The 25,129-nt window shown below is 53.0% G+C and overlaps 1 protein-coding gene across 10 annotated transcripts in view; it reads right to left on the bottom strand.

The window, feature by feature from the left end:
• ACSF3 (acyl-CoA synthetase family member 3) overlaps positions 1 to 25,129 on the bottom strand; it is a 72,924-nt gene that overhangs the window by 14,446 nt on the left and 33,349 nt on the right. For 8 of the 10 annotated variants that reach the window (XR_012093018.1, XR_012093017.1, XR_012093016.1 and 5 more), the window contains 3 exons: positions 15,102 to 15,228; positions 3,916 to 4,050; positions 3,286 to 3,397 (listed from right to left, as the gene is read on the bottom strand). Coding sequence is in view for 4 of the 10 variants with exons in the window: in XM_007994373.3 (XP_007992564.3) it covers positions 3,286 to 3,397; positions 3,916 to 4,050; positions 15,102 to 15,228 (374 nt within the window). In the remaining 6 variants the exon portion in view is untranslated. Of the gene's footprint in view, positions 1 to 3,285; positions 3,398 to 3,915; positions 4,051 to 5,112; positions 9,327 to 9,460; positions 9,627 to 15,101; positions 15,229 to 25,129 lie in introns of those variants that run through there. The other 2 variants (XR_005243854.2, XR_497441.3) reach the window with 2 other exon arrangements.

Below are 25,129 nucleotides of genomic sequence, written 5' to 3'. Positions count from 1 at the left end.
ATCCCCTCTCCACTGAGAGCTATTTCATTGCTCAATAAAATTCTTCTCCACTCTCCTCACCCTTCGAACTGTCAGTGTAACCTCATTCTTCTTGGACATGGGACACGAACTTGGGAACCAATGAATGCAGGTATAAGCTATAACACAGGTGGGCTGAGCCAGTGCATAAGCCAAGCATGGCCCAGTTGGTTGAGTGGGTGGGTGCCTCTGTGGCAGGCCTGGGTTGGGGGCATTACCAGCCATGGAGGTCCCCCGCTGGCAAAGTGGCTGAGAAATATCCAGCATCATTTATAGCAATGTGAGACTGGACTAATACAGAAAATTGGTACTGGGAAGTGGGGAATTGCTATTAAGACACCTGAAAATGTGGAAGCAGCTTTGGAACTGGGTAACAGGCAGAGGTTGGAATGATTTGGAGAGCTCAGAAGAAGACAGGAAGATGAGGGAAAGTTTGGAACTTCCTAGAAACTTGTTAAATTGTTGTGACCAAAATGCTAATAGTGATACGGACAATGAAGTCCAGGCTGAGGTAGACTCAGATGGAGATGAGGAACTTATTGGGAACTGGAGCAAGGATTGCTTTTGTTAAGCATGAGCAAAGAGATGACCTAAAACTGGAACTTAGATTTAAAAGGGAAGCAGAGCATAAAAGTTCGGAAAATTTGCAGCCTGACCATGTGGTAGAAAAAAAAAAACAATTTTCTGGGGAGGAATTCAAGGTGGCTGCAGAAATGTGAGTAAGTAAAGAGGAGCCGAATGTTCATTGCCAAGACAATGAAGAAAATATCTCCAGGCATGTCAGAGACCTTCATGGAAGCCCCTCCCATCACAGGCCTAGAGGCCTTGGAGGGAAGAATGGTTCTGTGGGCCACTGCTCTGAGGGACACTGGCCCCTGCATCCCTGTTGCTCTGGGGCTGAAAGGGCTCCAGATACAGCTCAGGCCACTGCTCCAGGGCAGTGAAGAAGAGAAAGATGGGGCTGGAGCCCCCACACAGAGTCCCCACTGGGGCCCTGGCTACTGCAGCTGTGAGAAGAGGGCCACTGTCCTCCAGACCCCAGAATGACCCACCGACAGCTTGCACCATGTGGTGCACCTAGAAAAGTTGTAGGCACACAACAGCAGCCCATGAAAGCAGCACGGGGGCTGTACCCTGCAGAGCCACAGGGGTGGCGATACCCATGGCCTTGGGAGCCACCTCCTTGCATCGGCGTAGCCTGGACGTGAGACATGGGTCTGAGGAGATTTTGGGGCTTTAAGATAACCCTATCTCTACTAAAAACACAAAAAGTATCTGGGTGTGGTGGTGCATGCCTATAGTTCTAGCTACTTGGGGAGGCTGAGGTAGGAGAACTGCTTGCAGGCAGAGGCTATAGTAAGCTGACATCGCGCCACTGGACTCTAGCCTGGGCATCAGAGCAAGACCCCGTCTCAAAAAAAAAAAAAAAACCCAAAAAAGAAAAAAACAAAAAACGATTCGGTGACTGCCTGCTAGGTTTTGGACCTGCCTGGGGCTCACAGCCCCTTTGTTTTGGCTGACGTCTCTCTTTTGGCACTGGAGTATTTACCCAATGCCTGTACTCCCACTGCATCTGGGAAGCAACTTGTCTTTGATTTTACAGGCTCATAGGTGAAAAGAACTTGCCTTGTCTCAGATGAGACTTTGGACCGTGGACTTCTGAATTAATGCTGAAATGAGTTAAGACTTGGGGGACTGTTGGGAAGGTAGGATTGTATTTTGCAATGTAAAAAGGACATAAGATTTGGGAGGGGCCAGGGAGGAACGATACGGTTTGGATTTGCGTCCCCACCCAAATCTCCTGTTGAATTGTGATCCCCACTGTTGGAAGAGGGACCTGGTGGGAGGTGACTGGATCACAGGAGTGGATTTTCCCCTTGCTGTTCTCGTGATAGTGAGTTCTCACAAGAACTGGGTGTTTGAGAGTGCGTGGCCCCTCCCTCTCCCCTCGCTCTGTGACCCCTACCTCCCCACCCTGCTCTGGGGCCCCTCACTCCCCCCTCACTTGGTCTGTGGCCCTTCCCTCCTCCCTCGCTCTGTGGCCCCTCACTCCCCACTCGCTTGCTCTGTGGCCCCTCCCTGCCCCCTCGCTCTGTGGCTCCTCACTCCCCACTCGCTTGCTCTGTGGCCCCTCACTCCTCTTTTGCTCACTCTGTGGACCCTCCCTCCTCCCTCACTTGTTCTTTCCTGCTCCAGCCATGTAGGATGTGTCTGCTTCCCCTTTGCCTTCCGCCATGACTGTAAGTTTCCTGAGGCCTCCCCAGCCATGCTTCCTGTACAGCCTGTGGAACCATGAGCCAACTATACCCCCTTTCTTTATAAATTAAAAAAAAAAGAAAAGAATTTGCTGTAGGTGAAACTAAAAGCTTCCTTTCTGAGCTCAGCCTGGTTCTGTCCTGACGGTCCTATGGGATACCCTTCTGTCCTGATGGCCTTTGACGAGGCCACAGCTTAGGTTCAGCCCTGGGTGTGACCACCAGCACTGCTGGCAAAGGGGAAGGGTCTGTGGATCCCATGCATCAGAAACCACCAGGTGTGAGACAGGTGAGAGAAACCCTTGGGGAAAGGTTCTGGGTAAGGTAAAGGCAAAACAAAAAACACAGGTGAGTTTACGGACTGGGTGGTGGCTGCTGTTGAGGAACGGGCCCTGCCCTGGGTGTGGAGGGGAAAGTGAAATGAGTGAGGGGATGGTGCTGGGGTCTCCATGGAACTGACTGGAGGTGTGTGAGGCACCTTGAAGACCCAGCCCCAGGGCAGGAGAGGGAGAGGCCGTGCAGGTGCCCGCGGAGAATGGGTGGGCCTTGCGGTTCTGCTAGGGCCCAGCACTGGCTTTGGGGCAGCAGGTGGACAGCCTGCCCGTGGCCTGGTGGGGAAGGGCCCAGCGCGTGCAGCCAGGTGGTGTCAACCCTGGATCTCAGCTCCATGCACCTCCTGCATGGGCCTGGCCTGGCTCATTCGGGATCTCTCCTGGGACTAGGACGGAACCCACCACAGGCCTCACAGGGCCCTGTCCCAGGAATGTGAGTTTCTGCCCCCTCAGAATGTTGCCACCAAGTTGAATCTGAGCACGGCTCCTGCCCCCTGCCCTCATCTCTGCCCCCTGTGTGTCTTCACAGGGCCTTCAGGTCTCTAAGGACCCTCACTGCTGGTCTTTCTTGATCCCTCACCTCCACCTCTACGATGGACGATGCCAAGACCTAGGGTGGCCCTCACCCCTGGGCCCCCAAGACTCCATGAGTGCCCCCTGCCCACCCCACCCAGCCCTACCTGGCCCATTCTTTGAGTTCCCTGTGGGACAGTGAGTGTCCTTCTCGGAGGGTCACCACAGCAGTGACCCGCTGGCCCCACGTCATATCCGGAACTCCAATCACCGCCACATCTGCGGACAGAAGAACAGTTTGAGAACATGCCTCAGTGACCCTTGCAGGCCGGAGAGTGCCTGGACGCACAGGAACCGCGCAGTCTGGCCACAGCCCCGGAGCCTGTCCTTGGAGAGGCCCCACTCCGATCACCCGTCCTGGTGCCGGCTGGTCCTGTGGGGAGGGAGTGAGGATGGGCTCCCCAGGGTGGATCTGGTGGCTGGGCACTCACAGGGGCTCTGCCTTCCCACCCCTTGGCTCTCTGCACTCTCCCTGCACAGGCATCATGCAGATGGGAGCTGCGCCCAGTCAGGCCTGGGAGCTCCAGTGGGCATGGGGTCAGTGGCTCCAACACCGAGCAGGCTGCACCCCCACTAGCCCCATATGCCCTGGCCAGGGCAGGGAGCACAGGTGAGTGTCACAGGGACTCCTGCAGGCAGCTGGGACAGCGTCACCTCATCCGCGATCGTCTAAAACTCAAACATGGAAGGCAGCACCCATCTCGCCTGGCTTCCCTGGCGCAAGTCCAGCCACACACCTGTGATGCTGGGGTGGGCCAGCAGGTGCCACTCCACCTCCAGGGCGCTGACCTTGTAGCCTCCGGTCTTGATGATGTCCACTGAGGTCCGGCCTCGTATCCAGTACTGGCCATCCTTAAACACCACGGTGTCCCCTGAGGAAAGGGGGCTCTGGTTAACTGGACATCCTTAAACACCATGGTGTCTTCTGAGGAAAGGGGGCTCTGGTTACTACCCTGTGGCAACCCCAATGTGGAAGCAGCTATGCCAGGTAAGCCCACATTCCTGGTGGTCATGACGCGCATCCCAAGGTGGGACTGTGCCCATGACGTGGGGTCCCATCCCCACGCTCAGCTGTATGCAGTACCTCCAGGTCAGGTCAGCAGTGGGCCCAGAGCCTGCAAGGACCTGGAGGTGCCAGGAGCCCTGCTGGGCCCATGGTCTGCAGACACCCTGCATTAGTAAGCCGGCTCAGGGCCTGTTTCTGTCACAGTGATTGATAACCACTGGTCATGGTGGGACACATGGCCTTTTCTAAGCAACAAGCACAGGGTCTGATGCTTTGACCCTCCCTCAGGATGGATGCCAGGGTGTGCTGGGCCTCCTGGCTGTGCTGCCGCTGCTGCAAAGGCCCCCAGACGGCACCCCTCGGACCGCAGCGCCCCTCACGCAGGTAGGCTCTCGGGGAGGCACCAAGACCCACCAGGCCCTGTCCTGCCGTTTCTCTCAGGCCCACAAGAGAATCCAGACCAAATATTCGTAAAACAAGTGAACCAGACACCTTATAACATCTACCACGGTGGGGTCCAGCAGTGACTGTCTAGCCCCTCTGGATGGGAGAGGCACCACTGGTGGCTGAGGACAGGGCCTTTCCTGGGTGCCTGGAGCCTCCTGCTGGTGCCCGTCTTCTGCCCTCTGCACCTGACCATGCTGGTCCTAGAACAACGGCCAGGGCTGCCCCACACTTTCCTTCCTGGAGCCCTCCTGTGGGCACTGAGCTTCCCCCATTTCTTTCTTTCTCGAGTAGCTCAACACAGACACCACCAGCCACTGAGGGTGAGGAGTCCAGGAGAGCAGGCTGCAGCCTCAGAGCCTGAGTTCCCAGCCCGAAGCTGTCTCATGATGAATGGGCCCATGGTGCGCGTGCCTGCGAGTGTGTATGCAGGCGTGGGTGTGTGCAGGCGTGGGCGTGTGCAGGCGTGGGCGTGTCTGCAGGCGTGGGCGTGTCTGCAGATGTGGGTGTGTGTGCAGGCGTGGGTGTCTCTGTGGGTGTGTCTGCAGGCGTGGGTGTGTATCCCCAGGGGTCGAAGCCCTGGTGCTGAGATATCCCAGGAGTGGTGGCAGTCAGTATCTACCCATCCTTTCTGGCTCGGGGCTGTTTGGCACAGTCAGGCCCCGAGACCTCGCTGCAGGCCTTGTTCAGGGGTCACTCCCTGCCTGGGCCTGGCTGCCTCTGCCCTGAGATGCTTCTCGTGAAGCCAGTGCTCAGGAAGGACTGGTGGGGGCAGCTTGTGGAGTCGTCCATTCCCTGGGCGCCAGGCCCCAGATCCCCGCTTCTCAGTGAAGCCCGGCCTGGCCTCCAACCCCAGGGTCGTCACAGGCCCCAGCCTGCCCGCTGTGCTGCATGCAGGGTTTCCACTGAGCCATGCGGAGGGAAGAACCCCGAGGGTCAGCGTGCAGCATGGTGCCATTCTCAGGGCCCCAGGCTTCTGTGCTGGAGAAAGTGGCAGCTACACCTGTCGGAAAAAGGCCGTGTCTGAGACTCCCCCAGCAGCCCTGGGCGGAGCCAATCAGTGCAGGACTGAGACCTGTCTCTCTGTGACGGACACTTGTCTCGGGGACGATTCTGAAAGGTGCTTCTGTGCTCAGAACGCATGTGTGGCATGCAGGGACCCTCAGTGCTCAGAGCATGTGCTTGGCGTGCGGGGACCCTCAGTGGATGGTGGCAGTCATGTGTCCGTCCCACCCCGGGCATCAGAGGGTGGTGCTGCCGTCAGCCCAGCCAGCACCCCAGGGCCGGCTCCACCCTCCAGCTCAGAATCCCCATCCTCACTGCTGCCTGGAGCTCCTTCCGGGGGTAGGGAGAGGCTTCCCACTGCCCACAGAAGAAAGCCCAAGTCAAGTCACATGTGCGTCTCCTGGGCCTGGACGCCTCTGCCCGGCTGCCTTGGCCTGGACGTTCCTGGCAATCCTCCTTGCAAAGGCCCCCTCTAGGCCGGGGCCCTTCAGGGTCCCTCCTGCTGCACACACATGGCCCCTCTGCCCTAGTGCCCCTGGTCCACCTCCCCAGCCAGTGTCTTGTCTGCAAGGCCTGGGCACCGCCACCCAAAGGGGCTGCCCCGCTGCTTCCCTCTTAGCCCTGAGCTTGCCCTTTGGAACGTGTCAGGCTTTGTTCGAGTTTCTCAGTGCAGAGCAACCTCCGCTCCGAGGGTCACACCTCCCTGCCCATTCCCAGACTGTCCAGCGCCCGCTTCACCTGCCTTGCTGTGCCTTTGCCAAGGGGAAGAGTGGCTGGTTTTGTTCTTCCAGGCTGGGACACTGCTATCAAGGGCTCATGGGCATCGGAGCCAGGGTTTAAACAAAGTCTCAGCCAAGCAAGAGTGGGTCAGACACCGCGGGAGGAGGTCCTGCGGCAGCGAGGGCGATTCAGAAGGTTCAGAGGGCTCCGGGGCAACTCGCAATCATTGTGAAATGCACGTCAAACAAGTTAAATAACCTTTACTTTTTATAACAACCTATTTATCAAAATGCATTGATTCTGGAATTGGAGTTGGCTGCCAATGGGCTGTGTATCTCCTCGGCCTGATGTGTGCATTAAAGGAGTTTTGTTCTGACAGATACAATGTAGCAATCAATAAACTCCTATTACCTGGATTTATGAGCTGCTTTTGAATTCGGTGCTATGTCATGTCTCTGCCTTCCACTGTAATTGAAAATAAATCTCCCAAGACTCAGATTTGAATTCTCTGGAAGTGTGGGTGGAGAGAGGTGCTGCAGTCCCCAGTCCCCCAGCGAGACCTTGTCTGTGGGCCTTGGAGGAAGCACTCCCGGCCGGGGGGTGTCCTGACCAGCACACAAGATAAGAACAATGCCTGTTCTGCTGTGCAGATTCTGTTCCTGAGCCTGGACCTGGAGTGACACCAGCCCCCAAAGCCCGATCCCAGGAAACAGGGTGAAGAGAGGCCCAGAACCAGTCTGTCGGACTTTTGCTCCCAAATGGCACTGATGCCAGCAACAGAATGTGAAGCTTGGCCCCTGGTCCTTGAGGAAAGCGCCGAGGGAAGCCCAAGCCCCTGCCCTGAGACCTCTGCCCCCGAGTCCCTGGCCTCCAAGCCTGGAACAGGTGCCCTGTGTGTGTGCAGAGAGAGAGGCAGCTGGAACAGGTGCCCCATGTGTGTGTAGAGAGAGGCAGCTGGAACAGGTGCCCCGTGTGTGTGTAGAGAGAGGCAGCTGGAACAGGTGCCCCGTGTGTGTGCAGAGAGAGGCAGCTGGAACAGGTGGTCCGTGTGTGCAGAGAGAGGCAGCTGGAACAGGTGCCCCATGTGTGTGTAGAGAGAGAGGCAGCTGGAACAGGTGCCCCGTGTGTGTGTAGAGAGAGGCAGCTGGAACAGGTGCCCCATGTGTGTGTAGAGAGAGGGAGCTGGAACAGGTGCCCCGTGTGTGTGTAGAGAGAGAGGCAGCTGGAACAGGTGCCCCGTGTGTGTGTAGAGAGAGGCAGCTGGAACAGGTGGTCTGTGTGTGCAGAGAGAGGGAGCTGCAACAGGTGCCCCGTGTGTATACAGAGAGAGGCAGCTGGAACAGGTGGTCTGTGTGTGTAGAGAGAGGGAGCTGGAACAGGTGCCCCGTGTGTATACAGAGAGAGGCAGCTGGAACAGGTGCCCCCGTGTGTATACAGAGAGAGGGAGCTGGAACAGGTGCCCCGTGTGTGCAGAGAGAGGGAGCTGGAACAGGTGCCCCCGTGTGTGTGCAGAGAGAGGCAGCTGGAACAGGTGCCCCGTGTGTATACAGAGAGAGGCAGCTGGAACAGGTGCCCCCATGTGTGGAGAGAGAGGCAGCTGGAACAGGTACCCCCGTGTGTGTGCAGAGGCAGCTGGAAACCAAGTTACATGAAAGGCACCACCAGTTGGTTGCCCCTGGGCACCTGGCTAGGGGAGGTGGCTGCAGGGAAGACAGACCGAGGCTCAGAGGGGCAGCAGGGCAGGCGGCCTCCATCGCGGCCAGGCAGAGGCCACCGCCCAGCAGGAGGGAAGGTGCTGGAAGCTCAGGTGGCTGCGGACACTGGAGGCTTCTGCACCTGGACCCCAGTGCCAGCCAGGTCTCCTCTGTGGGCCAGGAGTGGGAGAGGCTTCTTGAGGGCAGAGGGAGTCCCAGAGATGGCCTGAGACCCAGTTCCCTGACCTGGGCTCAGCGCTCACCCGGCGGCTCCCCGACCTGGGCTCAGCGCTCACCCGGCGGCTCCCTGACCTTGGTCAGTCCTCACCTGGTGACTCCTCGACCTGGGCTCAGGGGTCTGGGGACAGAGGAGACCCTGTACATTAAAAAGAGGTGGTCACGGCTGGGCACGGTGGCTCACGCCTGTAATTCCAGCACTTTGGCAGGCCGAGGTGGGGAGATCAGAGGTCAGCAGATTGAGACCATCTGGCCAACATGGTGAAACCCCGTTTTTACTAAAAATACAAAAATTAGCCAGGCATGGTGACCGGTGCCTGTAATCCAAACTACTCTTGGGAGGCTGAAGCAGGAGAATTGCTTGAACCTGGGAGGCGGAGGTTGCAGTGAGCCGAGATGGCGCCACCGCACTCCAGCCTGGCAACAGAGCAAGACTGTCTCAAAAAAAGAAAAGTGGGAGTCACCAAGTGCCAGGATTCAGCACGGCTGGGGCACCAGCAAATCTGAAGGCCAGAAAATGACACAGAAGCGACTTCTAACCCAGAACCCTATACCCAGCCAAACCAGCAAGCAAGGCTGAGGGTAGAACGAAGACACGGAGAGACACGCGAGTCTCCAAGTATTGACCCTACACACCCTGCCTCAGGAAGCCCCGGGGAAAGCAGTCCCCAGAGCTGGGGGCGGAAGTGAGAACAGGAGGATGCTGCAGGCTGGGAGCGGAAGTCCTCACTCGCCAGGAGGGAAGGGGTGGTGGTGACGGGGAAGGAGGCGCCTTGGGGAGACCAGCCCAGCCCACAAGGAATTGGCACCAGGAGACCAAGAAAACCAAGACTTTCCTGACTCTGGAAAACAAACAAAGAGGAAAAATCTCCGTGTCTCCTGGGCTCAGTTCTCATCGGCGACTCCATGGTCTCAACAGTGCAGATGCTGTAGGGCCTGAGCCGGGCCACGCCTGAGGAGGAGCCTCCTCTGCAGGAGTCAAGTCACGGCAGTAAAAAGGAGTCTAGAGGTGGCGGCGCTGGCGGCCCTCAGGATGCAGAGACTGCACAGAAGCAGCAGCTGGTGAGTCTGGGGAAGGGGCACGGCTGTGGTTCTTCTCAAACTGCTAAAACCATTTGGGTCTTTAAGCCACGGGTGTGTAACTTTGGCTTTTAAAAAAAACGTCAAAACACTCACCCTCTGCCCAGAGTCCGTGTGTGTTTCTAGGGAACCCAGGCTAAGATACATCTGAAGGCCATGCCCGTCTCGTGGGCCTGGTGGCCCCGCAGGCTGCACAGAAGGGCATCTTGCAGGAGGGCTGGGGCCACCCCTCCTCAGCATGGCCCGTCAGTCAGCTTGGCACCTGCAGGCAGCAAAACATGGTCCCTCTCAGGAGCTGCCATGTGGACGGATGGCTCTGAGAAGGGAAGAGGGGGCTTCACAGCACAGCCGGCCGAGTGCGGGAGGCTCAGCGAGGTCCTTCTGCTGGACAGAAGGGGCTGGGGCGGGCGTGGCCATTTCGGCACCTGTCATCCCCACAATCGGCTCTGACCTTGGTCGGCACCCTTGGCGCAGGGGCTGGCACCAGCCAGACGAGCCTTGGTTGGGTCTTGGGGCCCCACCAGGATGCCTGTGTTCCTTCCCTTGCCCCACAGAGGTGCCCAGCGGTCCTGTGAAGGCAGGATGGCCAGGAGAGAGTTTTAGTCCATGAGACAAAGGCCCCAGGGCTTCTGAGAAGGTCCCTCTGGACGAGGGGACAGCTGCAGGAACAGCCCAGGTGTCCCCATCTGACCTCAAATGTGCCATCGGGCCTGGGGCTCAGCGTCCACCTTGTTACCACAGTGGGAGGCTGTGGGAGGCTGCGAGGCCGTGGGCCAGGACCATGACACTGCCAGTCCCCACATGGCCTCCACAGTGCCTGCCGGGGAGCTCTGGCTCCACAGGGGAAACCGTGGTGGCTGGGGCTGCTGTCCCTCTGATTTTCTGCTTCTTGAGGCCAATGAGTCCCAACTAAATCACAAGGTCCCTTTAACCCTTTGCCACTGGCCCAGATGTAAGCGCCCAATGGCTGAGACACAGAAAGTTCTGAGGATGCCCTGGAAGCAGTGTACCCTTGCTGCTGCTCCTAACATGCCTCAGACAGGGTGACAACTAGGCTAGTGCCCAGCAGTGGTGCCTGTGACCACCTGGAGGGCCCGGGTGACTGGGCTGATGCTCTACCTTGGGGGATGGGGCCACTCAGGCCCAGCTCTCTTCTCCCTCCCTAAGCAGGACTTCTCAGTCTGGGGGTTCTCCAGCCACTCGCCTCTCCCCATCCTTCCCTGTGAGCTCCTGGTGGTCCTCCCGGGACCTGGGGCTCTTCCCCTCAATCCTTCCCCGCAAGCTCCTGGTGGTCCTCCCGGGGATCCCTGGCTCTTCTCTAAGGAGCTCCTTCAACAGGTTTCCTCTGCCGGCTGGAGCCTAAGACCCCATTCACCCCTGCAAGGACTCCGGCCTGCCCCACCGCCTCTCTCCTGATCCCTGGATGCCCCCTGGAGGGGTTGCTGCTGCTCCCACACCTGCCCGGCAGAGCTGCCCACCTCCGTGTCACCTCCTACTCGCCCCAGGCGGCAAATGTGCCTACGTGTCTTTGAGCGAGGACACGTGGAGTCAGAGCATCTGGACAGATCATTTTGGTTGTCAGAGCGGTTACTTGAGACAGACCTTTGACATCTCCTGGAGCAGCGGCAGAGACCCCTGGCCTCGCAAACCCCCTGTGTGATCTTGAGGCACAAGCAGGCTGTAGGCACGGAGGCAGGTCGGGGGGCAGGAGCGGCCGGCATCAAAGCTGGCAACCTCTCCTCTCATCCTGACCTGGAGGAGACTGCTGAGGAGCTGTAGGCCGGCCTCGGCCATCCTGGCCATCCTCGGCTGTGTCCAGCCATCCCCGGCCATCCCCTGTGCCCGCCAGCTTATGCCAGAATCTGTGTGGCAGGAGGGGCTGGCCAGGGAAAGGGTTAAGTTTAATTTCTCCTGATTTCTATTTAATATCATGCTCTCCCGGCAGGGGCGGCAGCTGTGAGCTGATTGCAGGCTCTCATCATGCAGGCAGCATCGTTAATGGCCTGTGACAACGGCATGCGGCTTCCAGGCCTTACCCCCGAGAGCCAATTAAACACACATACTGCCTTCCTGTTTGCAGCACGTTACAATGAAATTAAACCGAATTTCAAAATCATTTTCTCCTAAAGACATCTCTTTACAATAATTAATGCATGCGATTCCGCCCCGGCTGAAATACGCATCGGCACCGGTGACGACGAGTGTTTCCGCACTCACAGCCCCACATCTCACACGGCTGCCCCCCCCACGGCTCAGGGAGCCCCGCGACTCACAAAATCCACAGGGCTGTGGTTCCTGTGCTTTCAAAGAAAAAAACACCTTCAGCTTTTTATCTGAATTTAAAAATAAAAGAACTGACCAGGAGCGGTGTCTCACACCTGTAATCCTAGCACTTTGGGAGGCTGAGGCGGGTGGATCACCTGAGGTCAGGAGTTTGAGACCAGCCTGGCCAACATGGTGAAACCCCATCTCTCCTAAAAATACAAAAATTAGCTGGTGTGGTGGCGGGTGCCTGTAATCCCAGCTACTTGGGAGTCTGAGGCAGGAGAATCACTTAAACCCAGGAGGCGGAGGTTACAGTGAGCCAAGATCGCACCACTGCGCTCCAGCCTGGGCGACAGAGCAAGACTCCATCTCAAAAATAAATAAATAAATAAATAAATATACAAATAAGTAAATAAAAGAACCGCAGCATGAGTCAGGTTGGGGTCGGGGCATTCAGAGGGTGCTGGAGGGAGGCTCAGAGCACGACCTGCTCTAGTTGGGTTCCTGTAATTCTGTACTCGAAGGGAAGTCATGGACAGGCTTGTTCCCCCAGCTCAGTGTGCACTAATGGGGATGTATAAAAAAGATAAACTGGGAGTGTTTGATGTGCTGACCATGTCCTGTCGCAGAGAGGCTTCTAGGGCCCCAGCCCTGGGTCCTCTGCTGATGTCCCGCCCAGGAAGGTGCCTCCCAGGATGCCTTGGGAAGCCTGTGAGACGCTGCGTGGGGCACTGGCCTCTGCTCTAGGGGCTCATGGAACCTTCGCTTTGCAAACGTGCGGAACGACCACACACCTAGCACACCCGCCTCACAGCAGCACATGCTCCAGGGCCTCTGGGACCCACAGGATCAGGCCATGACGCGGCGAGGCTGCGGGCCAACGTGGCCCCTTCCAGCACCCCTCAAGGAGCCCGTCCTGCCTGACGCTGCAACCCCCGAGCTCTGCTCCCTGTGGAAAGGCACGGGGCAGACGTGTTTCTGATTTCGGGTCAACAGATTCTGATGCGTGATAATAGGCCTCTCTTTTTGGAAAATATTACTTAAAAGTTATTATAAAATAATGATGTTCAGCATAAAATATAGACAGGCCAAAAAAAAAGAAAAGAAAAGAAAAGAAAAACCACCACAATCTCACCGCCCAGGGGTCAGGAGCAGCGCGCACATCTTCAGGATAAACACACCACAGTGAGTACCTGCAGCCACACCCACCGGGGGTCCCACTCTCCGAACGCCCACCCACGGTCCGCCCTCCGAACGCCCACCCACCAGGGTCCCACTCTCCGAACGCCCACCCACGGTCCGCCCTCCGAACGCCCACCCACCAGGGTCCCACTCTCCAAACGCCCACCCACGGTCCGCCCTCCGAACGCCCACCCACCAGGGTCCCACTCTCCGAACGCCCACCCACGGTCCGCCCTCCGAACGCCCACCCACCAGGGTCCCACTCTCCGAACGCCCACCCACACGGTCCGCTCTCCAAACGTCCACCCACACGTGTCCACTATCCAAATATCCATCCACATACGTCCACCATCCAAATGTCCATCTGAGAGGACCAGCTGGATTTCCTGGGCCAACTAAGAATGCCTAAGCCTAGCTGGGAAGGTGACCGCATCCACCTTTAAGCATGGGGCTTGCTCATACGGACCAGTCAGGTAGTAAAGAGAGCTCACTAAAATGCTAATTAGGCTAAAACAGGAGGTAAAGAAATAGCCAATCATCTATCGCCTGAGAGCGCAGTGGGAGGGACAATGGTCGGGATATAAACCCAGGCATTGGAGCCCGGAACCGCTACCCTCTTTGGGTCCCCTCCCTTGGTACGGGAGCTCTGTTTTCACTCTATTAAATCTTGCAACCGCACACTCTTCTGGTCCGTGTTTATTATGGCTCGAGCTGAGCTGTCGCTCCGCATCCACCACTGCTGCCGGCCGCCGTCGCAGACCCGCCGCTGACTTCCATCCCTCCGGATCCGGCAGGGTGTCTGCTGTGCTCCTGATCCAGCGAGGCGCCCACTGCCGCTCCCGATCGGGCTAAAGGCTCGCCACTGTTCCTGCACGGCTAAGTGCCCAGGTTCGTCCTAATCGAGCTGAACACTAGTCACTGGGTTCCACGGTTCTCTTCCATGACCCACAGCTTCTAACAGAGCTATGACACTCACCGCATGGCCCAAGATTCCATTCCTTGGAATCCGTGAGGCCAAGAACCCCAGGTCAGAGAACACGAGGCTTGCCACCATCTTGGAAGCAGCCCGCCACCATCTTGGGAGCTCTGGGAGCAAGGACCCCCTAGTAACACATCCACATACGTCCACTATCCAGATGTCCATCCACATACGCCCACTATCCAGATGTCCATCCACATATGCCCACTATCCAGATGTCCATCCACATACGCCCACTATCCAGATGTCCATCCACATACGTCCACTATCCAGATGTCCATCCACATAACGCCCACTATCCAGATGTCCATCCACATAACGCCCACTATCCAGATGTCCATCCACATAACGCCCACTATCCAGATGTCCATCCACATACGCCCACTATCCAGATGTCCATCCACATACGCCCACTATCCAGATGTCCATCCACATACGTCCACTATCCAGATGTCCATCCACATACGCCCACTATCCAGATGTCCATCCACATACGCCCACTATCCAGATGTCCAAATATCCACCATCCAAATATGCCCCATGGGGCAGGAGGCGGGATCCTGGGACCAAGCTGGCTTCTCACAAAGGAGGGGCCAGGCGGCAGCGGCTCAGGGCAGGCTCAGGGAGAGCAGGAGGGTGGCAGTGGCGGCTGCCAGCAGGCTCCAGGGGTGCTGCCGTCTCTCCTGACCGCCACAGGCTTCCTGGGCCACCTCAATCAGGCAGGCAGGTTCCTGCTCACCCACAGGCCTGTTCTGGCAGGCAGAGAGAATGCGCTGATTTGAGGAACAGTAAACGAACAGCCACACTGCAAACCAGACGCACTGTGGCCGCTGACTTCTGACCCCGGTGGGGAGAAGGATGTGGAGGGCACGAGTGTGGCTGAGCATGGGTGTGGTGAGGTCCCTGGGTGCAGGGTGCAGGGGTGCACCTCAGAGGTGGAGGGTGCCCCAGCCCACGAGGGGCAGCAGGGCCACCAGGACAGGCTGCGTGGGGCCCAGTGTCTGTGGTCAGGGTACGTGCATGCCAGAGTGGCTGTCGTGCTGAGGACAGTGTGGAAGCCTTGTCACGGGGCACCGGGGCCCCTGGCACTCAGGGACATGGCCAAGGAGCCTGCTCTAGAGGCCGGTGGGGAGGTTGGGTGCTCAGGAGGCGGCACCGTAACAGCAGCCCCAGCCCCACCCCACCCATCTTCTGCCTTTGGCTGAAAATTCTGGGAATTCCCAGCCTCAGTGTCACTCAACCTGAGCAGCAAGTTGAGTTCTTGCCTGTTCCCCTCGGGGTCTTCTCCACTCCCACGGGGCTGGGTCCTACCTGTCTTAAACCAGCCATCCAGGGTGAATGCACTTTTAGTTTCCTCTGGTTTATTCCAGTACTCTCGAAACACAGAGGGTCCCCTCACCAGCAGCTCCCCCTCCTTCTCTTCAAGCCCTGGGGTCACCTGTGGAGGATGAAGAAGATGGAGGTCAGAGCCGGGCACACCCTCTTGGGATTGGCCCTTTCACCTTGTGGGCCGCTTCCAGCCCACCCAGGGCCGCGTGCTTTCTGAAACTGAGCACTTTGTTGGAATGTTTGGAAAAGGCGGGTTTCGGCAGGTGGAAGCCAACCATGCTGAGCGAAGCATTCCTTTGTGGGCCCTGGTGCCCCGGCCGGGAGCTGGGTGTCCCCGCTGTCCTCTGCGGGCCCTGGTGCCCCGGCCGGGAGCTGGGTGTCCCCGCTGTCCTCTGCGGGCCCTGGTGCCCCGGCCGGGAGCTGGGTGTCCCCGCTGTCCTCTGCGGGCCCTGGTGCCCCGGCCGGGAGCTGGGTGTCCCCGCTGTCCTCTGCGGGCCCTGGTGCCCCGGCCGGGAGCTGGGTGTCCCCGCTGTCCTCTGCGGGCCCTGGTGCCCTGGCCGGGAGCAGGGTGTCCTTTCATTCCTCTCAGAACAGCCACAGAAGTAGGTGCTCCTACCCCATCCTCTAGACTCGAGCATGTAACCAGCCCAGGCCTCAGCACTCAGGGCCTGAGCTGGATCCAGGCAGCCTGTCCACGTCTAAAACCTGTGCCCAAATCCCACCTTCGGGGTGTTTCTCAAACCAGGGAACACAGCAGCGGGCATCTGTCCACACCTCGCCCGCAGGGGCTGTGGCAGCTTGGGCCGGCAGTGCCCTCCGCAGGGCTGAGTGACCAATCACAAGAGGGAAGACTCCGTGGGAAGGGAAGGTGGGGCCCGAGAGTGGGGGGTTCCTGGAGGCCCGTTACGCACGCGGGCACTGCTGTGGCCCCAGGAAGCACAGCCTCACTGTTCTTCTACTGTGACCGTGGAGAGGGCAGGAGGGAGGCTGGGTTATGTGAGCCTGGGCTGGGGGTCCCAGCAGCACCAGGAGCAGATGGCGTGAGCACGTGGGAGGCCTCGGACACGGTGGGTCTGTGAAGACACCGGCCGAGCCCTCGGCTCATAGGTCAGGAGGGTCTGGGGAGGGCAGAGAAGGAGCAGGGGCTTCAGGTGAGCAGCTGCCAGCTCCACAACCCTCACCCTTCTCAACTGTGAAAGCGGGCAGTGCCCTCCGCAGGGCTGTGAAAGCGTCTGGCTGTGACCCAGGAGGTCAAGGGATGTGTCCAGAGTCTCACTGAGGCTTATCACCTGCCATCTGGAACGGACTTCAAAAAACCAGGGGCCAGGGAAGTAGACAGCAAAAGAGCAGAACCTATTTATCTGACACGGAGAAAGGACGCTGAGACGTCCTGGGGCCAACACTGCCCCACGGCAGACTCCGCCCAGTGTGTCGTCCTGCTGCCAACCTGCCAGCCTGGGCTCCTCCAGGAGGGGCTGACGCCACCCACAGGGGTGGAACACCTGCCCTGCATGGTGACAGGGCTGTCCGCGCAGTGCCCGGCCTAACTCCTGCTGCTCAGAGCCTTGCGTTTGTTTTTTCAAATGAAACCACGGACTTTATCTGATTTCGTGAATGTTTTCACTGCTGTCTTTTATCTGCTCCACTGTCATGGTCAGACTGGCCACTGGTTAGTACGTTTGTGGGACATGTAGAGACAGCAAGGCAAAGGCCCTAAAAATAAAATGACATTGAGACCAATCCCAGGGAAGGAAGGTCAGACTTTGCAGTTAAGCCAACTAGGTCACAGTAAAACAAACACCTCAACATCTTTATAGAATGTTAACAAGACCAAGAATCTCATCCCTAACATTAAAAATGTCCAGGGTACAATACAAAGTTACTCAACATAGGAGAAAACCAGAAAAATAGCAACTCATATAGAAAAAGAATATGACAGCACTGAGACGACATAGTTATTGGAATTATCTGAAAAAGACTTTAAAGCACTATTATAAAAATGCTCCAAAACGTAAGGGCACACTTTGGAAGGCTGAGGCGGGCAGACTGCTCGAGCTTGGAAGGCTGAGGCAGGCAGACTGCTTGAGCTCAGGTGTTTGAGAACAGCCTGGGCAACATGGCAAAACCCTGTCTCTACAAAAAAGACAAAAATTAGCAAGGTGCGGTGGTGCGTGCCTGTAGTCCCAGCTACTTGGGAGGCGGAGGTGGGAGGATCGCTTGAAGTGGAGGTTGCAGTGAGCCGAGACTGCAGCACTGCACTCCAGCCTGGCTGACAGAGTGAGGCCCTGTCTCAAAAATAAATAAATAAAAAATAAAAAATAATAAAAAAAGAACAAATAAAAAAGAAAGGGCAAACACTTGGAAATAAATGGAAAAACAGAAAGTCTCAACAAAGAAATAACAGATATAAAGCAGAACCAAACGAAAATTTCAAAAGTGAAAAATACAGAAATAAAAAATGTCACGGATTGGCTCAAGAGCAGAAGGACGATGAAGAAATGAATCTGACAACTTGAAGAAAGAGCAACAGAAATGACCTAAAATCTGAGCAGAAAGAAAAATAGCCAGGAAAAGTAAACACAAAACACACAAAAGGCTAACAACGTTCATGTTCCTGCAGTGACAGAAGAAAAGACTTAAGTGCAGAAAGACGTTTGATAAAACTTGGCTAAAAACTCAAAATTTGGTGAAAACATAAGCCTATAAATTAAAGAAGCTGAGAGAATCACAGACAAGACAAACCAAAAGATGTCCAAGCCCAGACACATCATAATCCAATCACTGACACAGAGAGGAACAAGGGTTCCCACTACCACTGATTTCTCCACAGAAACAATGAAGGCCAGAAAGAAGTGGAGTTTTATTATTACTATTATTATTTTTGAGACAGAGTCTCACTCTGTCACCCAGGCTGGAGTGCAATGGCATGATCTCGGCTCACTGCAACCTCCACCTCCCAGGTTAAAACAATTCTCCTGCCTCAGCCTCCCAAGTAGCTGGGATTACAGGTGTGCACCACCACGCCTGGCTAATTTTTGTATTTTTAGTAAAGTTGGGATTTCCCTATGTGGGCCAGGCTGGTCTCAAATTCTTTTTGTTCTTTTTTTGAGACAGAGTCTTGCTCTGTTGCCCAGGCTGGAGTGCAGTGGCTCACTGTAAGCTCCGCCTCCCAGGTTCACACCATTCTCCTGCCTCAGCCTCCCCAGTAGCTGCAATTACAGGTGCCCATCACCAGGTCCGGCTAATTTTTTGTATTTTTTTTTTCAGTAGAGACGGGGTTTCACTGTGGTCTCGATCTCCTGACCTCGTGATCCGCCCGCCTTGGCCTCCCAAAGTGCTGAGTTTACAGGTATGAGCCACCATGCCCGGTTCAAATTCTTGACCTCAGGTGATCCACCCCTTCTGGCCTCCCAAAGTGCTGGGATTCTAGGCGTCAGCCACCACATCCAGCCAAGAATCACATTTTTAAATTGCTAAAAGAAAATAATTGTCAACCCAGAATTTCTAATCCAATGAAAAAATCCTTCAGGAAGGAAAATAAAATAAAGACATTCTTAGATGAAGAAAACTAAGATAATTTGTTGCAAGCAGATCTGATCTAAAATAATTCCTGTAGAATGTTCTTCAGATAGATCAGAAGGAGACTTGGTACATTGGGAATACAGGAAAAGGAACAGAAGCGGCAAACAGTTGGATGAATGAAGTTGAGTTCCTTTCTTCTGAAATTCTCTGAAATATTTTTGACTGTTGAAAGCAAAAATTACCATTTTGTCTAATAGAGTTGACAACAAATACAGGTATTACACTAACCACGCCCTAACGGCAGAGGGTAAGGAACCGACATGGAGGCAGGGATGTGGCTCTACATTCTTCTGGAAGTGTTGAAATGTTGACTCTAAGGAGACTGTAAAAAGGAAGTATGTACACTGTAGTCTCTGGAACTATTACTGAAAAAACTATGCAAAGACATTTACGCTAAAAAACTTGAGACAAATTAAAACGGAACACGAAAAAATAACCTCAAAGAAGGCAGTCACGTTAAGCAGTAAAACCCTCAGGGAACAAGAGTAAACAAATAGTAAAATGGTAGACTTAAATTCAAGCATATTAATAATTACATTAAATGTAAATGGTCTAAACATACCAATTACAAAGCTTGTCAGGCTGGAGTAAAAAAACACACATAATCCAACTGCATGCTGTACATAAGAAACTTCCCTCAAATACAATTATACATGCAAACGCCAATCAAGAGAAATTAAAATAGCTATATTAATATCAAAGTAAACTTAAGAGCAAAGAGTATTACCAGAGCATTAAATGTTAATAAGAGTCAATTCACCAATAAGACACAATCATTATAAATGTGAATGTACTAAACAACAGACTTTCAAAATACATGAAGCAAAAACTGAAAGTGGAAACAGGCAGTTATAGTTGGAAAATTCAACCCCTTCTTTAGTAACAGAACAAATGGTGAGAAAACCAGCAAAGATATAGAAGAACTGAACAACAAGATCAAACATCTTCATCTAATTTACAGAACAGACATTTACTAAAACAAGCAGGACACACACTCTCGCTCAGTCACCCAGGCTGGAGTGCAGTGGCACAATCCACAGCTCACTGCAGCCTCAAACTCTCAGGTTCAGGTGATCCTCCCACCTCGGCCTCCTGAGTAGCTGGGACAAAAGGCATGGAACACCATGCCCAGCTAATTTTTTTTTTTAACTGTTTGTAGAGATGGGGTCTCACTATGTTGCTCAGGCTGGGCTCAAACTCCTGGGCAGTGATTCTCCTGCCTTGGCCTCCCAAAGTGTTGGGATTACAGGTGTGAGCCATGGCGCCTGGGCAGAATATATACTCTTTTCAAGTACACCAGAACATTCTTGAAAAGAACCACATTGTAGGCCATAAAACACAACAAATTTAAAATAATTGAAATATACCAAGCACGTCTTTTGACTGCAATGGACTTAAACTAGAAGCCAATAACAGAAAGATAATGGAAAAATATCCGAATATTTCAAAAACATGTGCTGTACTTCTAAATAATCCACAAGCCAAAGAGGAAGTCTTAAGGAACATTAAAAATATGTTGAACTAAATGAAAATAAAAATATATCAAAATTTAGGCTGGGTGTGGTGGCTCACGCCTGTAATCCCAGCACTTTGGGAAGCCAAGATGGGCAGAACACTTGAGGTCAGGAGTTCGAGATCAACCTGACCAACATGGTGAAACCCAGTCTCTACTAAAAACAAAAAATTAGCTGGGCATGGTGGTGCATACCTGTACTCCCAGCTACTTGGGAGGCTGAGGCAGGAGAATTGCTTGAACCTGGGAGGCAGAGGTTGCAGTGAGCCAAGATCGTGCCATTGCACTCCAGCCTGGGCAACAAGAGTGAAACTCTGTCTCAAAACAACAACAACTACATATATATATACACACACATATATATACACACACACACACACACTTATAAACTATATATATATAAAAACTTGGGGATGCAGCTAAAGCAACGCTTAAGGGCAATGTATATCATTAAATATACACCTTATAAAGAGGAAAGGTCTCAAATCAATAATCTAAAGCCTTACCTTAAGCAACTAGAAAAAGAGAAAAGCCAGAAGCAAGTAGAAGAAACCAAGAACAAAATTGGTGAAATTGAAAACAGAAAAATAAAGAAAAATCAATGTATCCAAAAGTGACTTCTTTGAAAAAAGAGCCATAAAACAGATAAACCTCCAACAAGGATAACAAAGAAAAAAGAAACAGAAGACACCAATGACCAACATGAGGAACGGGGCCATTTATAACTCCAGGCCCTGAAACCACGAAAAGGTTAAGATGGGGATTCCCTAATTAACCTTTTAATGGTTTCATGGCCTGAAGGGAAACTCTACACAAAGAAATGTAACAGATTAAATGAACCAATTCCTCAAACATTATATGTACCAAAAGTCACCCAAGATGCAACAGATAACCTGAACGGTCCTATAAGCACTAAAGAAATTGAATTCATAGTTCTTTTTGTTTCAAAAAAGAAACATTGGTAGGGCACAGTGGCTCACATCTGTAATGCCAGCACTTTGGGAGGCGAGGAGGGAGAGTCACCTGACGCCAGGAGTTCAAGATCAGCCTGGGCAATACAGCGAGACCCCAACTCTACAAAAAAAAAAAAAAAAAAACAATTAGCTGGGCATGGTGGCACATGCCTGTGGTCCCAGCTACTTGGGAGGCTGAGGCAGGAGGATCACGTGAGCCCAGGAGTTCAAGGCTCCAGTGAGCTATGATTGCACCACTGCACTCCAGCTTGCGTGACAGAATGAGACCTTGTCCCACACACACAAAGTAATAATAGAAAAGAAAACCTCTAGGCCCAGATGATTTCATTGGTGAATTCCACCAACATTGAAAGAAGAAATAATACCAATTATACACAATCTCTTCCAGAAAAAAATAGAGAAGGAGGGAACACTTCTCAACTCATTTAATGAGGCCAGCATCACCCTCAAACATAACCCAAGTAAAGTATAAAAATGGGAAACTACAGACCAAAATTTATCACGAATAGAGACGCAAAAATACTCAGCAATATGCTAGCAAATCAAATCCAGTACTACATATAAAAAAAATGACCCACCAGGACCAAGTGGGGTTTGTCCTGGGAATGAAAGCTTGGTTCGACGTAATCTACCATATTAACAGCCTAATAAAGAAAAATCAATCAATACAGAAAAAGTTTTTGAAAACATTCAACATACATATAGTGATAAAAACTCTCAGCATATTGTAGATAGAATGGAATCTGCAAAAGCCAGTAACTAACACACTTGCTGAAAGACTGGATCCTTTCCCTAAGATCAGAAATAAGAAGGTCCACTCTGCCTGCTGCTGTTCAATATCACATGGAAGTCCTAGTCAGGGCTTTGGTCATACAGATTGGAAAGAAAGAAATAAAACTGTTTGTATTTGCAGAGAACATGATTGTATTTGTAGAAATTCCCAAGAGGTCTACAAAAATCTCCTAAAACTAGTAAGTTAATTCAGCAAGGTAACAACTAAAGTATTTGAGGCCAACACAAAAAAATCAATTCTATTTCTACCTACTAGCAATGAACAATTGAAAACTAACGGCAGCAACAAAAACCTGACCGTGCAAAGTGGCTCACACCTGTAATCTCAGCAAGTTGGGAGGTCGAGGCAGGCAGCTCACTTGAGACCAGCCTGGCCAACATGGTGAAACCCTGCCTCTATTAAAAATACAAAAATTAGCCAGGTGTGGTGGCACACATCTGTAAACCCAGCTACCTGGGAGGCTGAGGCATGAGAATCACTTGGACCCAGGAAGTAGAGGTTGCAGTGAGTTGAGACTGCACCACTACACTCCGGCCTGGGCGACAGGGCAAGACTCTGTCTCAAAAAACAAACAACCCTCTCCCCACCACCTGCCTGCCATACTTACAATAGTTTAAAAAGGAGAGGAAAAGGAGGAGAAGGAATAGAAAGAGGAGTAAAGAAAAGAAGAAACGTTAGGCCGGGTGTGGTGGCTCAAGCCTGTAATCCCAGCACTTTGGGAGGCCGAGACGGGCAGATCACGAGGTCAGGAGATCGAGACCATCCTGGCTAACACGGTGAAACGCCGTCTCTACTAAAAATACAAAAAACTAGCCGGGCGAGGTGGCGGCGCCTGTAGTCCCAGCTACATACTGAGGCAGGAGAATGGCGTGAACCTGGGAGGCGGAGCTTGCAGTGAGCTGAGATCCGGCCACTGCACTCCAGCCTGGGCGACAAAGCGAGGCTCTGTCTCAAAAAAAAAAAAAAAAAAAGAAAAGAAGAAACGTTTACGTATGAATCTAACACAAGTACAGCATCTATATGCGGAATACAACACAAAAGAAACCAAAGAAGATCTAAGTAAATGGAGAGACATACCATGTTCACGGATCTAAGTAAGTGGAGAGACATACCATGTTCATGGATTGGAAGACAGCAGAGTAATTGTTAATTCTCCCCAAAGTGATCTCCCCTATCAGAATGGCTAAATTCTAATCAACATCTCTTTCTCTCTTTTTTTTTTTTTAGACAGTCTCGCTCTGTTGTCCAGGCTGGAGTGCAGTGGCACAATCCTGGCTCACTTAAACCTCCCAGGCTCAAACAATTCTTGTGCCTCAGCCTCCTGAGTAGCTGGGATTACAGGCATGTGCCACCACAACTGGCTAATTTTTCGTATTTTCAGAAGAGACAGGGTTTCACCACATTGGCTGGGCTGGTCTTGAGCTCCTGGTCTCACGTTGATTTGCCTGCCTTGGCCTCCCAAAATGCTGGGATTACAGGCATGAGCTACCACACCTGGCTTTCCAATCAAGATCTCAAAAGGACTTTTTGTAGATATAGATGAGCTAATCCTTTATTTATTTTTTTTTTGAGATGGAGTTTTGATCTTATTGCCCAGGCTGGAGTGCAGTGGTGTGATCTTGGCTAACTGCAAACTCCACTTTCCAGTTTCAAGCGATTCTCTTGCCTCAGCCTCCCGAGTAGCTGGGATTACAAGCACCCACTACCATGCCTGGCTAATTCTTGTATTTTTAGTAGAGATGGGGTTTCATATTGGTCAGGCTGGTCTGGAACTCCTGACCTCAGGTGATCTGCCCACCTTGGCCTACCAGAAGTGTTGGGATCACAGGAGTAAACCACCACACCTGGCTAGACAAGCTAATTCTAAAATTAATATGTGCACTGAAACAACTCTGAAAAAGAAGAATTAAGCTAGTGAAATCACATAACAATTGTTAAGACCTACTATAAAACCACAATAGTCAAGACAACGTGGTGTTGGCAAAAGAATGGAAACACAGATATAGATCAAGGGAACAGAACAGATAACCTATATGTACACCGTCTCAAATATGTCCAATTATTTTTTAGCAAAGGGGCAATGGCAATGTAATGCAGAAAGAGTAGGCTTTCAACAAATGTCACACACACATGCAGTGCGCGCATGGGTATCACATACACACGCAGTGCATGCACGGGTATCACACACATACACACAGTGTGCGCATGGGTAACACACAGTGCATGCATGGGTATCTCACACATGCAGTGTGCGCATGAGTATCTCACATATATAGACACAGTGCGCACACAAGTAACACACATACATGCAGCGTGCACAGATTTAACACATATGCTCAGTGCGTACACGGGTATCACACACACACACCACACGCACAGGTATCACACACATATGCGCAGTGTGCACACGGATATCATACACGCAGTGTGCACATGGGTATCACACATACGCAGTGTGCACATGGGTATCACACATACACGCAGTGTGCACATGGGTATCACACACATGCGGTGCGCGCACAGGTATCACACATACACACATGCAGTGTGCACATGGATATCACACAGTGCCCGCACCGGTATCACACACATACGCAGTGTGCACACGGGTATCACACACACATGCAATGTGCACACGGGTATCATACACCAATACACACAGTGTGCACACGGGTATCACACACCAATACACACAGTGTGCACACGGGTATCACACACCAATACACACAATGTGCACACGGGTATCACACACCAATACACACAGTGTGCACATGGGTATCACACACATGCGGTGCGTGCACAGGTATCACACATACGCACATGCAGTGTGCGCATGGATATCACACAGTGCCTGCACCGGTATCACACACACATGCAGTGTGCACACGGGTATCATACACCAATACACACAATGTGCACACGGGTATCACACACCAATACACACAGTGTGCACATGGGTATCACACACATGCGGTGCGTGCACAGGTATCACACATATGCACATGCAGTGTGCGCATGGATATCACACAGTGCCCGCACCGGTATCACACACACATGCAGTGTGCACACGGGTATCACACACCAATACACACAGTGTGCACACGGGTATCATACACCAATACACACAGTGTGCACACGGGTATCACAC

This window comes from Chlorocebus sabaeus, chromosome 5, assembly GCF_047675955.1.
Source record: "Chlorocebus sabaeus isolate Y175 chromosome 5, mChlSab1.0.hap1, whole genome shotgun sequence".
Lineage (NCBI taxonomy): Eukaryota > Metazoa > Chordata > Mammalia > Primates > Cercopithecidae > Chlorocebus > Chlorocebus sabaeus.
Note: the sequence above shows the minus strand (reverse complement) of the source record. Positions and strands in the feature narration are given on the sequence as shown.